Source organism: Streptopelia decaocto (assembly GCF_964273445.1).
Source record: "Streptopelia decaocto genome assembly, chromosome: 6".
NCBI classification, from domain to species: domain Eukaryota; kingdom Metazoa; phylum Chordata; class Aves; order Columbiformes; family Columbidae; genus Streptopelia; species Streptopelia decaocto.
In genome coordinates this window covers 16,102,254-16,117,363 of record NC_138660.1, presented here as the reverse complement: position 1 = coordinate 16,117,363, position 15,110 = coordinate 16,102,254, and the positions used below count along the sequence as shown (strand labels likewise).

At 41.3% G+C, this 15,110-nt stretch overlaps 1 protein-coding gene across 3 annotated transcripts in view; it reads right to left on the bottom strand.

The window, feature by feature from the left end:
- The window catches only part of TFDP2 (transcription factor Dp-2), a 51,064-nt gene extending 37,031 nt beyond the window's left edge, over nt 1-14,033 (bottom strand). For all 3 annotated transcript variants that reach the window (XM_082055060.1, XM_082055061.1, XM_082055062.1), the window contains exons 1-2: nt 13,686-14,033; nt 2,330-2,423 (exon numbers count right to left, since the gene is read on the bottom strand). In XM_082055060.1, the coding sequence (XP_081911186.1) occupies nt 2,330-2,344 (15 nt within the window). In that variant the 5' untranslated portion in view covers nt 2,345-2,423; nt 13,686-14,033. The remainder of the gene's footprint in view (nt 1-2,329; nt 2,424-13,685) is intronic.
- Between the last annotated feature and the right edge of the window lie 1,077 nt (nt 14,034-15,110).

Sequence of the window (15,110 nt, the reverse complement as noted above, 5' to 3'; positions counted from 1 at the left end):
AGACGGCAAATCCCTCAGATCCCAGCTGAGCAGGGACAGGCCCAGCAACAGCCAGCAATGAGAAGGTATTCTGCAGTTTCAGAGCGTTATGCTTACACCGCCTTGGTAACCTCTGTTCAACAACGCGTTTCCTTTTGCTTCCAAGACGGAAGATGTGATAAACACTGAGGAACTGAGATCTTCAGTAGGCAATTAAACCAAATAATCCAAAACCTCTTTTTAAAATATAAAATTTGAATACTTCTGTAAATAATTGGGACAAAGGTTTCAGGTATCCAAGTTAAGAAAAACCAATCATTCAATCAAGAATCAAATATTTGCCTTATTTTACAGATGTATGTAGTAATAAGAGAACATATGCTCGGGCTGCTTGTAGAATTTTAGTCATATCAAATTAGGGAATCATTTGATAGCAGGCAAATTAAATGGTAGTAACAAAACACTAAAGCTATTCAAGAACAACAAAAATCCCTATTAGAAGCATCCAATCACTTGGTTCCACTAGAAAGCTTGTATTCAGCAAGAAATCTTTGAAGGAGAAAATCTGTGCACAGCATTGTGACAGACTCTTTTGAAAATACTTTTATTAAGATTTTTTTCACCATCAGGAGCAACATAATTGTTGCTGTACTACCCTGATCATAAAAAACTGCCTAAATGAGCTAAGTTATGTGCTTCTGTAAACAAGTCCCTAAGAATGCTCAATTTAGTTCATCAATTTATGTCAAACGTTGTCTGTATCAGACTTGCTCTTTCCTGCCACACCCAAGTGCTTTGGTTGTTGTAGACAGAAGTTGCTTCTGAAAGAGAGCAAGTCTCTCATATTTTCCTCTCTGTTTTCCATTTTCCCCCACAGATGGCAGCGGTGCAGAGGCAATGTAGCAGGGCTGGGGAGGACGTGAATGGGAACTCCTCGATTTGAGCAGAGGAAAAAGGAGGAAGACATGAAAACACACGCAGAACTGTCTCTTATCGCGTTTTGGTAGCAGGTCCATATGGAAAACAGCAGCATTCTACTATGGTTCCCCCCAGGTGCCTGGGCAGCAAGGAAAGCTCATGTGGTAAGAGGTCACTGTGATTCCTTATACTGAAAATATATTCTTGAGCAGATCTTTAAAATAGAGGTTTGAAAGGTTAGTAAATTGCATAGCATATAGTGTTGAAAGGGCATTACAACTGCAAAGTCAAGAGGAAGAGCCAGCACTCTTGGATCATACTACTGCTGCCTTTGCACAATAGGTAACAGTATCATCTTCTTCCTAGGACCCTTGCCTCTGCAAGAAATAGAAGAACACAAATAGAAGATAATTTCAATTCAGAGAAGGAACAGAGGAGCCACAGCAATAAATATCAAGTGTTAGATGTAAGGGTCTTAACTCATTACAAGAGAAAGGATAAGAATTATGATTCCCATGAACATCTTCAAAGACAGTACTGCAACTTGTTCACAACTGAACCTTCAGCTCCTTCATTTCCCTATTGATTCATATTGGTGCTTTTTTATTCTGGGGTATTTCTTTAGTCATGTTCGTTCCTAAACCTGTTCAGGTTTAATTAGACTGCAGGATGCCCTATCAGAGGCAGCCAACAGGTAAACTGCCCAGGGCCCAAAGTCACTCACTGACCACAAAGCTCAATCAGAACTGTAGTCTCTACAAATTGTGTACCTCAGGAAGCACAGCTAATTAGGAAGAAAATTAAGGTCAGGATGTTAGACATTTCATAAGCTTTCTCAGAACTCAGAATAGGGGAGTCAAATATAGATCCTCTAGACACCACACTACAGGCTTGTTAATGCAGGAGATGAACAAACAGGAAGGTGCTCAGTCTTCTAGAAACCAAGAAGTGTACCAACATTAGTAAAGAAATATGCTGCCTTTCTGTTCTTTCTTGACTCAAACTCAGTAGGATTTTACTCTGGTGTGAAGGTGAGATGCTTCAACAAAATGAGAAGCTACTTGATAAGTCTCGAGCAATGTTAGAGGAATCACAGAATATCTCCAGTTTGAAGGGATCCACAAGGATCAGGAAGGAAACAGCATAAAGCATTGCCCCAGTTATAAACCTGACCTACAGCTGAGTAAACTCCACATCCTTAAAGAGTTTCTAATCAGTTTAAATTTACCAAAATACTGCAGAAGAGGATGGGATATGCATTTGTGGTATACAAAAAACGGACAAGATTTTTGAATATGAAGGTCCTTGTGTTTGATTTCTTGTATGGACAAATATAAGAAATCAAACACAAAGACCTTCAAATTCTGAAAGACAGAGGTGACTGATAGCATGCCAATATAAAAAGTAGTACATGTTGTAGAATTATACTTACATTTTTTGCCGTCATGTCAGACAATGTTGCTTCAAATTCCGTAAAACCATAAGATATCACTTTTCATCTTCACAGAATCTTTAAAATGAACATCCTGTAAGAAAGTTAATAAAAGATTGTAGTTAAAATATATTTTCAGTTACCTCTCTATCTGAAACCCTGCATTTCCAGAGGACAGATTTTTTTTTCCTACTTTTTGATAAAATCAATCACCACAAGAGTCAGGTTCTGTGCAGATACTAGAAATGTATATTCTTGGAATAGGCAGAGATGTAATTTTATATAACCTTTACATACGGCCAAACTTTCTAAGATCTAGTTGAAGATGTCCCTGTTCATTGCAGGGGGGTTGGACAAGATGATCTTTGAAGGTCTCTTCCAAGCCAATCTATTCTATGATTCTATAAACTTACATTACTAAAGTCTTGTAATTAAAACCATGCAATTATTTGCATCTAATGCAGATTAACTCTAAAATCTCAAAGTGAATTAATTCTCTACATCATGTCTTCAGCCTCCAACAACAGAGAAAGCTGCTAATTCCATCTCTGCAGACATCCAAAGATCTTGATAAAAAGTAGGAAATGCAGTGATGCAATGATTTTTCCTGGATTAATGTTTGCTGTGTATAAACTATGAAATGTACCCAGGAAAAAAATTGCAGCTCAAACTCATATTTTTAATATTTACAGGCTTTTTATTATTGCCATGTAATTAGAATTATTATATTAGAATTCCAGGAAAAGACAAACACCTTGGTATATACTGAAAAATATAAAGTGACTTCTTTTTAAAATCAAAGCTTCCAGAAGACCGAAAACAGAAGAAAACAACTTACAAATCAATGCACGCAACACAAACAACTTTAAAGACAGAATTAGCTTGACAAAGCATTTAAGTAGTTCAAAAGTACTTTACAAGTACTACTTGCTGTTAATAAATGGACTAGAGAAGACATCTAAATTGCACTTGGATATATAAGAGAGGGAGAGCTGCTCACACTTTCAAGTGTGGAATCAATTCAGCAAAATCTTTCGGAAGATGTGTGAATTAGTTAACATATATGAGTCACAAACATTTACAGCAGAACTCACCAACTACAAAAGTAGGGTGCAATTAATGCCTTTTCCACTGTATTTTAACCTACACAAAGTTTGAGAATGGCCAGTGTCTTCACCTCCCTTCTAGGAAAGTGCCAAAAATTGTTTCAGTAGTGTGTGTAGCTAATGGGGAACTCTACCATCACTACAGTAGTGCACAATCCAGAAGAATTTTCAATTCTAGGATGTTTCAATAGATTTCTTGGTTATTGAGATGTATTAATTACACTCTTATCAGAGTTAGTGGAAAAACATTTTATTCAACTTAGAGGTGTTCTTCATTTCCTGTTGAATGAGCTGTATTTATCTTCCTTTGTCCCTCAATTTATTGCATTCATAATTAAGCAGCTACTCCAGCATGTGGAGGACACTACACAATTCTGCTTGCTAAGACTTTCTCCCATAAAAACTTGTAAGTTTTAGTTTCAAAACATCCAAGAAAATAAGAAGCATTTTTCTCTGCCTTCAGAGAAGATACTACAAAGAGATATCTATTTACACGCTGGGGGAAAGGGGCTACTGGATCTGTGTAGCAATCCTGAAACCTGAAGAAGAGCCACAGAAAAGCCATAAAGCTACAGTGGTCATTACTCAGAGCAAATACCGAAACTTGCATTGGGTCTGAAAATTATGATCTATGTGGCTTTTATTTTTCTAGCTTCCTCCTCCTTCCACACAAACTGTCCAAATACATCCTCTGGAGCTCTAGACAAAATTCACGGTGCAGTTTGACCTCCCTCTCTTGCTTTAAGAGGTTTTACAAGTATTTTACTCAAATACAACACAGTTAAGAACACATTTGCTAAGCAGTTTTAACCCGTTTACAGATAAGCAAACTAGTTTCATCTTTGACTAAGTGCTTTGCTGTCAAGTTTAGTGGTCCAGAAGCTATTGTCCATAAACTATCACAGTCCTTTGCTACAATGCTCTTCAGCCAGTCCGAACAGTTGGTATTCTTCCAGCTTTATGAACACATTTTGTCAAGCTCAAGAAGCCAGACTTTGTGACCCCACCATCTGCCATGACCTCTTGTCAGGTTCAGACAAAAGAACCTACACAGATGGCCTCAAAATAGAGATTCTCTTCATTCCTAATTGCTGTTTGACAGCTTGCACCACACAGATAGAGAAACATAAACCTCAACCTTTTTGTTCTTTAGCTGGTTTCTGCTGAAATGAAGCTGCATAAAGACAGGTTTAGAGCCCGAAGCACAAGATGCAAAGATTGCTTTATCAGAACTAAGGTTGTCTCTTCATAACCTAAGCCTTGGTTTATAATGCACTCCCACAATTTTGCCTTTTGGTCAAATACTGTACAGTACAGTGAGCCAACTGAACCATCTGACTTTGTAAACTTTGAGCTGTAGTTTCTTCTCGAACATATGTTGTTAATCACTTATGCCAATGACATTAAAAAGCCAGTTTAGGCATTAAATTTACAAAAGCCCAGATAATCAAGCTCTAGGTACAACAAAACAGTACAGGAGTGTTTATCCTTACCTGTTCTCATTACAGGTTAAAAGACAGATATATTCTGATCTTTCAGCGATACTGAAGCTGAATCCCAGTACAAGAAACAATGCAAAACAGAAAACAGTTATCTGCAGAAAAAGATCATATGCCTTCATAGGTTTATTTTCTATGGTCCAAAGTATTATTTTTAAATTATCCCTTTAAGATACATATATTGGCTAAAACCTAATAGTAAAAAAGAATAAAGCCCCGTACCATAACAGTCTATTTTCTGTCCCTGAAAATTAAGCTTTACCAAACCTATCCTGGTTTTCTTTAGCTTTCTCAAATTCTTATCGTACTTCACATATCAAACCTTCATGCAGACCAGCACCACACAAAGATTCTCCCACTTCCACTTCACAACAGAAAGTGTCATTAAGGCAGGTATTACATCGGTATTAAACATCTACAAATTAAGACCACTATTGGACATTCACCTAAACTGTTATGATGAAAAGTCTTCAAGGAACATAGAAAAAAATGTAGACATAATTTAGTATACTAGAATGATTTTTATCATCACCAAGGAGTGTTTTTTCATTTACTTGATCAGGAGTTGTGCAAAGTGAAAATTATTCCAAGTAAGTGGGTCAGATAAGAGGAAATGAAGTGTCATCGATTTCAAGAAAAAGAAACCCGTGTAACACCAGCCTTTCCACCAGAAACTAGTTTATATTCTTCAGACACCTCTCCATAATACTAACTTTACAGCTATGGCACTACAAGGCTGATTTCAGAAGACAGCAGTGACAAAAAGATTCCTTATTAATCAGTACAAGCTCGGTTTTAAGCCACTAATTTACGTACAGCATCTACACGTATTAGACCACCTGTTACACATTATGTTGCTTCACTGTGTCTCAGTTTTCAGACCAGTAAAATTTCAAAATTACAAAGTACTTATCAGAAATCCACCTGCTCCCAAGAAGTGTTTCCCCATCTTGTTCCTAAAAAACATTTAAATATCCAACTCCTTTTTGAAGCAATTGAGATTAAAAGGACCAATTTTAGTGAAAATATCTGTATGTACTAATGTACTAGTCAGATTAATTTATTGGTACCCCAAGAAACAGAAATACAACTTTGTTATCAAATATCTGAAATTTAAATTACAGATTTTGCACCTCTATAAGAAGATTCCATTGATTTGTCAACTTTTTTCCTGAGCCCTCTCCAGATGACTTACTCCCAGTTTTATCAGTTATTTATGTATACAAGAAATAAACTTCGCCTACAAACTGCATAAGACAGAAATACCCATGCCCATATAACATCCAGCTTGTCACTTACTGAAGAACTCCAAAAGCCAACCAATGAGTCTGACACACAGAGTGGGAAATAAGTCACCATCTTCAGCTACCAAACAGTAATTTTTATTTTTAAAATAATATTAGAAAGTAGCTCTTAGGAAACATTTGAAAGGAACTCTCACCATGATGTACATGATGAGGTCTTGCAGGTACTACAATTTTTTTTCCAGTTTTTACTGTGAACAACTGTATGCCTTCATGAAAGCCCTAGTAGATAATAGACAAGGTGATTAGAGAAACCAAAGAAGAAAATCTAAGTGACTTGACTGCTAAATGATAGTGGGAGTTTCAAACAAAATTTTAAAAGCTTCATCATTTACTTTTTTTCCATGACTTAAAAGACTGCAACTTATGAATCCAAAGTACAGTTTTCACCGCTACATGACACAAAACCAAAATGAGCATGACTGCTTTAAATCAAGATGAAAATGGAAGATATAACCACCTGAACCTAACTGGAAAGGCTGTGGGTTGGAGGAACAACCTGACACACAAGAAATGAGAAGGAACAAAACCAAATAAGTATCTACAATTAACCAGGTTCTCCTAGGTTGCTGTGATTGTGCAAAATGCCACTGTATCATCAGAAAAAATTAACCGACACCTCCTGACAACAGCAGTAATTATGACTCAAGTTTACACTAAAAAATCCTGGAAAAGCAGATAAGGCCTATATGCAAGCTCAATTAGTATAAACTCTATCACTTAAACTATATAAGGAACAACCAACATTTACTGTGGTTTGCTAACAGCACGTCAGGGGAAAGGACCCTTTAAGAGCCTCATGCAGCATATATTGAGGCAACAAAGGCATTGGTTCCCTTTCAACACTCTTGGACTTGATCCCAAATGCTACGTCCCCATTACTTCCACTACTTACTATATTTACTCTCACTGTTGTACACATTATGACTAGTAAGAGCACTGTTGATGTAGACTACTGAATATCTTGAATCTCTGGGGATGAAAATAGGTCTGAGTAGATGTACAAGTGACAAGAACACACAACACAGGAAGAAAATCCAAAGCTGTAATCAAACTCTCCCTGAGATGCAGGTGTCCAAAGTCTCCATGAGCTTAGCTCCACTGTTGAGCCTCAAGTTCTCCTGCTTGTCCAGTCCTGACAGTGCCAAGACCCAAATCCCACCAACCTGGAACTATATATTCCTCCCTCAAGGGACTCAGTTTCTCAGACACACTCTTAGACAAGCCCAGTGTCACGCGAGTACTAGTGGTAAACTAAACGTCTAAGAATAGGAGCAGCACTCACAGCTTATTCAAAAATCAGTGTGGTGAAGCATGTCCCTTATTGCTCAAATAAGGAGGACGCTACATTAAACATGTGGAATAATTCCCAAGCACTTGAACCTTTGAAGGCTCTTTTAATTCCCCAAACCAGCTTACTGTCATTCAAGATAAGGTACGTAGGGCTTGACAGCAAAACAGTGGATAACATGCAGCACTTTAAAAAGTATGATCTAAAATTTCTTTTTGAGTTTTATTAGACAACTTTTATCAGCACGGGTACATTTGGAATTAACAGAAATTTAACTGCAGATCTTTCAGTAGACAATTTATTCTAGAAACTCATCTTTTGTTCTCTAAGTGGGTTTCTAGCCCAGGGTTTTTTCCATAGCTGGCGACTGTACAGGGCAAAACATTTAAGAGTCTACTGCTTCAGTGGAAAGAAGCAGGTACAACTTTCCTTTCAGAGTAAAGAGCACACTCTATTTTCACAAACATATTTTTGCCTTAGGAAATTTCATTTTAGCAGTGGATTGACTTTTGAAAAAAATTTAGTGATCTATATGAATGAATTGAAAATATTTTGGGAAGACAGTCTTTGTGCATTGCCAATTATACATTAGCTCCTCTTTCAATGAAGCTCAGCTGAAAAGAGCATATTTTTGACTACTGAGACTTCAAACAAGCTTCTTGCTACCACCAGCTCATATACTGTATGATACATCAGAGAAAGCTCTAGATATTAATCTGGTCTTGTAATGAGTTTTAATTTTCAGTTTTTAAGATTTCCAGAGTATCAGTACATTGACAAATACACAGAACAGTTTAATCATCCTGCCAAGGTACATTTTTGTCTACACCCTGCGGCTGAAAGGATCTTAACATCCAATGAACTGAAGATAATTTTGTGTTAGCATTTAATTAAAGATCACCAAGTTATACAGGGAAAAGGAACTTGATGATGGAGAGAGACTTAATAACTATTTCCCTCATTTTTCTTACAATTTGCTATAAGCTTTTTTCTAGTTTAAAGCCATTATTTACTCTTGTATGGATTGAAGACGATGACAGTATTCACTGAAGAATAAAGGTTACAGAAAATTTCATACTTCTTTAGTTATAATTCAGTACAAAGGCAGAAAGGGATGTTTCTAGTGATACACAAGCTCTAAAGTACTGATTACAACACACAAAATTACCTAAGGGGTACAATTCCATGAAACAAGTTGCACTGATACAAGATCCTACCTCTGCTATCATTGCTAAGAGAGATCTTCCACTTTGCCCTTACTTCTATTTTCCATTCCTTCCCATTTTTACCTGACCCCCTTGGTGAACCAGTTTAGTTCGAATACTGTCAGAATAGTAACAATGGGGTTAAAAGGAGGAATAAGAAACTTCTCCAAATGCTGCAACCCACTGACAGGTCAGATGACCATCTAGGGCTGTGCACAGGACAAACCCTTCAGATTTAGCAAGCTGTTTGATCAGTTTAGTCTAATTTACAGAACCCCATCATGACTTGTTTTTTGAAAAAAAATAAAAAAGTATGATCTTTTGAAAATTTACTTATGGGTTGAAATGTGACAAAAGGTTGGATATGGTTTGTATGTATGAAGACTACTCCATACTTTTGAAGAGTTCACCAGGGCGCGTGCACGCTCTAAAAATCCATAAGGAAGAAGTGGGCTGTTTTGTGTTCAGATCACAGCTTTACCAGTTCCTTTTACGGCAAGAAGGAGGATGAATAATTTGGTTTTGACAGACAGCAGAGGCCTGTTGTTATAAAGAATCAATACACAGCTTAAAATTTTATCAGTTGTATGGATGAAGCTATTGATTTCTAAAAATTGTTTAAATGTATTTGCAATTGCAAGGTGAATTTTAAATAAACTGAAGCTCACAACAACTGGATTGCACATTTAAGAGAGCAAAAATGTATTTCTCCACTCTCAAGGTCAAGTTTATAATGAAGGTGAAAGTTACCCCTTTCCTTACAATAAATGGAGAGTCCACGCATGCAAAGGTTTTTGATTTCACTCTGGGGATATAAGCTCACTTTCACTTGCAGTTCCTAATCTCATTCATAATTAGTGGTCATGTTATTGCTATACTTTCTATTACAGGTCAATTGCAGTTATTCTAATAATTACAAGTATTGCTCATGTGGGAAAAGTTTAATACTTGGATGACTGTTACGGTTCACAGGTGACTTTTAGTATTTTAGTGCTTTGGCATTCACAAGCCTTAATGAGCAAATACTGGTACATTTGCTTTAAGACTTTTAATTCCCACAAATATCTTTATAATAGCTGCTACCACGTTGAAAATTCAACTATACAACTTCACAAAAAGTTCATAGCCTTAAAGACAGTGTTTACCTGTAGCACCCTGCCAATTTCATTCTGAACACATTACCTTATTTTTCTTGATCTTTTCCACTTACATCTTGGGCTGAAATCCCCAATAACAACGCAGTGAATGAAAATGGTAGACTTATTCACACAGAACGTACCTGCTAACACCTACCATGGGGAAACGGATTATGAGTTCCTATCAAAGCAACCTTTTCATGCACCCTGACAGACCATAGTCACCTGACAGAGGGTTAGTAAGGGACTCTGTTGAACAAAAGAACTAAAGAGCTTGTAAGGCAGAACTGAATCATTTGCTATTCCCGCCCAAACTGAGACAAACCTGGCAGCAACAGGAACCTGATGAAACAGGAGAAACCTGACTTGCCAAACAGGGGAGCATGCCCTAACTTCCACAGAAAAAAAAAAAAAAAAAAAGCTGCAAGACCAGACTTACATTCACAAATGGTCTATAGAAGTTAGAAAAAAAATCACATTTGGGACACAGGCACTCCATTCACTGTTGGGAAAGAATCAGCTATCTAGAACAGGAGAAGCATAATCTCAACCACCATGACTGCTGCCTCTTACTACTGTTAGTATAAAACCTGATCATCAGGGCATGTCCCACTCATTGAAATAATGTAAAACCAGTCAAAAGAAAAGGAACATCACCTTTATAAAATGGATTATTTCTAGAAGCTATGTTAACTACCAGCATATTTAGAAGTTTTGTGGAAAACATGACTGTTTATGTCTATAAAATAACTTGAGGACTCTAAACCAGGAAGATCACAGTGCCATGACAATTCTGGATAGTGCCTTCAAAGATACATCTAAGGGAGCCCCCTCCGCAATCCACACTGAAGCAATTTGGGAAGTTAACAATATCAAGTTGTCTTCTACCTCTCTTTTAAACGTTGTCACTAAGTCAGAAAAATATGAAATGTGCCAACACCAGTATTGCTGCAGTTCACAACCAAGCATACCAACAAAAACAAATGCTAACCTTTTTCCAGCTTAGTTGCAGTCTCTATTGTGGCAGCCAGTACTAAATGTGAGCTGGATAAATCACTCTCACCAAGTTAGTGCTGCAAAAATCTAAACATTTTTATAGGTTTCAGTAAAGACAAATATTCTCTAAAGTGGCTTCAGGATGCTGTAGATTTTGGAAAGTGTGTTCTGAAAGGCAAAGAATTTCTTTAACAGTACTAAGTGAATAGCAGATCTAGGAGAAGTTATTTCCAAACATCATACCTTTTCATTTCATTACTATTCCGTATTTCAGTAGAAATATAATATTCTAGAAAGTTGTGCTTTTGTTACAGATTCCACTAATGCATTTATTAGGATACACATTATTAGCATGTATTATAATACATAGTAGACTGCAAACTGAACTATCATATGCATATAGTTTGATTTGTTTAGATTGATTTTTATGCCATTACTATTGGAAAGTATAAAAGTAAACTTAAACAGCCTGTAAAGACCTGTATTGGAAACTATCACTGCACAAAGAAAATCAAACAAAGCAGAAAAAAAGTTCCATTAATGAAACTATAAGATCCCTTACTACTGCCCCACCCTCTGGCAAAAAACAGCGGGGACAAATACTTTCATTCTACTACTGGATGTTACAAAAAGCACATGAAGAATCAAACCAGGAAGTTGTAAAACTGTCACTCCCTACTGCATCTGCACCTTTTTACAGTATTTCCTAGCATATACCTAGTCTTTCAGCTCCCGCAACAGGCATTTATACTAACAGCTTTGATGTAATATGTGTGCTATTACCACACCAAGATGTTTGGCCCCTACAGTAGTGTCCAACATATGCAAGAGCAGACAAAGATCAAGAATCCTGCTGCAGTATTGACATCCCTTGCAAACAGCACTGTGCCTTTTGCCCAGCTGAATTGTCTGGCCTGTCACCTTTACACTGGGTAGCTGCTGTCAAGATGCTGTACTGAAAACTGTACTTTATCACTTTGAACAGTGAGGTTGCCAGTCAGAACCCTCTGCAGCAATAAAGAGCATTCCTATCAGTGGTGCATGTTTTCTGTAAAATTAATTACATCAATATAGTACAAGTCAAACGGTTTTGTTTCTTTTCATTGTGTTATAACAGTGATTTCTGTATAAACAGGAAGTGGTTAAAAGAAAGCCCAATGATTTGACAGTGAAATAAGATCACTCTTAAATTCTCCCATGAGACAATATTGCTAATATTTAATAATTTTCAGTTCTTTCCTTAGTATAGAACTAAATCATTTAACTCCTTTCTCTTCTAGACGCACTAGGCCCACTTCACAACAAGAAAGTTTTCAAAGGAGAAAAATCTGTCCTTTATTTCCTCTTATGACCACCTCTCCTGCCAAGTCTTTTCTAGAACACAAACTTCTCCTTACTCTTCCATGTTTCTTCAAAGTGCTGTAGCTAGCACCCAATATGCTATTTTGAACAGAAGTTCCTGAAATTCAGTACTTCACTATGTACAAAACATCTTTGAGTACACATAGCACTGGCACAAATATGGGCTGTGAAATACAGTTCTGCATTTGTTCTATAACACCAGTCATCTGTCATGAGTCTTTCCCCATGTATACAAATTATACACTTTGTATATAAGACAGGATATAATATATTCAAATGAACTAAAATTTATTCGGGATGGGTAAAGACATAGAGAAAAAAGTATTCATTTCTCTTTTAATAACATAATTTTGTACTAGCATAAAATTATTTTTAATCAAAGATTATACCAAGTTGCAATTAGTTCCAACATCACACAAGCTCCAATGTTTTGTTCTGTTTTGTCAGTAAAATTAAGCTACAGCAGTGATAGTAGCTGAAAAAAAGTCTATCAGCTGTTAGAAGTACTAATGAAAATAAGTGATTTCCAAATGATGAATACTGAGCAAGTAATTTTTTTTTAATTTTACACAGTATATCAATTTAAACTATTAACTTTATCTGTCAATTCAAAAATTTAGAGAGAAAATGAAAACCAAATTCCTTTCCAGAGAGGAAAACAGCACAAGCTCTGACATATGGCTCAGCATCCCGCCTTTACTCGACGAGGGAGCACGCTTTCAGATGCGGTTTTCTTCCACCTTTCAGGGATGTTTCCTTATTCCGTATTTTCCTCCTACTGTTTGTAGTCTCAATTCGAAAGACAGTGTTTATATTTGGATTCACCTCTGCCGTTGAATCCTTTTACGGCTGGAAGCCAGGTAAGGCCTGTAACTCGGCGGGTGCAGGAAGAGGCATTCCATTAAGTTTTGTTGTTATTGCTGTCGGACGAACCCTCCCCCGGCGAAGCCGTGAGTCACAACCCCCACGCTATCAAGTCCCAGCCACACTCTGCGCGGCCGCGAGCCTCCCGGCCCCTTCCTGAACTTTACCTCCCGCCCCAGCGCCCCCGCGGCAGCAGCCGGGGCCGCCCCCTCGCACACCCGCGGCGGCGCCGGCTCAGGCCCGGCGCGCTCCCCACAATGGAGGAGCGGGTGACCGGCGGCGCGCAGGGCGGCTGTCACCGCCAGCCGGGCACGCCGCCGCCCCGCGGCCGCCGCAGGTGTCAGGCAGCGGCTCGGCTCCCTCCCGGGGCGCGGGAGGCGCCCGCAGCCGCCGCCGCATCCCCCGCCCGCCCCGCGCGCGGCACGGCGAGGGCGGGGGCCGGCGACAGACCCGAGTCGCCACACGGCGCCCGTTAAACGCCGCTGGGTGCGGGGCGGGGAAAGCGGCGCCCCAGCTCGCCGGGAAGAAACGCGCTGCCCCTTCCTCACGGTCCCACGGCGCCCGCCCGCTCCGCCCCCCGGGTCCCCGCTCACCTGCAAGCCCGGCAGCGGCGAGAGAAGAGGGCGAGGGAGCGCGGCAGCGCAGGCCGGGCCTAGAGAGCGGCGCTGAGGCGACGAGACGGCGACGGTCCCTCGGCAGGCGCGCGGCAGGGAGCCAGCCGCTCCGCCCGGCCCCGCGCGCCGACGACGCCTCTCGGCCGGGCCGGCGCCGCGCACCCGCCGCTCGCGAGGAGGCCCCGGAGACGGGAGCCCACCAGGGCCAGTCCGCGAGCCCCGGCTCCAGCTCGGCAGCCGCCGCCACCCCCCGGGCCCGGCCCCGGCCCCGCTCGCCGCCTCACGCCGCCGCCGCGCCGTGCTCTGACCGAGTCCCTCTCCCCCGCACAAGCTTGGCGGCGTCTGGCAGCCAGGTGCGCCCATTGGCCGCCGCGTCGCGTGAGGTCAGGCGCCCTCCCCGCGCTATTGGCTGGATCGCGTGTGTGTACACATGCCGCCCGCGAATCCACGGGGCGACGGCGGGGTGGGCGGGGCGGAAGGGCGTGGCTGGCCCAGACGAGAGGCCGTCGCTTCCCCGCACGGGCCCCGGGCGTCGCGCTCCGGTGCAGCCCGGCGGGGAATGGGGCGGGGGATGGGGCGGGGGGGGCGCGCCGAAGGGCCACGGCGGCTGCCCGTTGCGGGCATGGAGCGGGGAGGGGTTCGCGCCCGGTGACAGCTCCAGCTGACCGTACCTGCCCTCACGGGCGGGCTGAGGCGGGGCGGCGCCGGTCGGTGTGAGGTACCTGTATTGGTGTTTATATACACGGAGCGGCGCCGCGGTGTCTGCGGACACGGGCCTCGCCGGGCTGTCCCGCTTATCTGAGAGGAGCTGGCGCAGCTGTGTCCTGAGGATGCAAAGTTCAGCCCCGCCGCAGGTTCGGCCGCCTCAGGTGCCAACATCTCTCCCGGGGCGCGGGGAACCGGCTGCGGGAACCAGCCCATGGCAGCAGCGGGGCCTGGGCTACCGGCCCCTGCTCGGCAAACCTGGGACCTGCCGTGTTCAGCGGGCCCTGCAGCAGCTCCGCACCGGCCTTCCGGGAAACAAAGGAGCTCTTGGCAAACAAAGAGACGGGGGTAGCGGCGAGCAGGTGCCGCGCTGCTTCCCCCATCGCTGCCCCGCGGGGAGGCACCGCGGGGCCGCCGCTGCTCGCAGGAGGGGGTGCTGGATACAGCCCCGAGAAACCGAGCCCGACCTGGAGGTACTAAAGTTAAGAAGTATTTGCTTTCAGCATTTCCTCTTTTAAAAACTGATTTAAACAAAGCAGGATTAAATATTCTTATAGAGACAATATGAATAGAAAACACTCCTGGGAGTGAAAAAAGAAATGAAAAAAATCGGCAATAATTCCATGCAAGCAACAGTGCAACGTTTGTTAGTCTTCCTCTGGTACACAAGCACGTATCCAAGGCATGCAGTAACCCGTT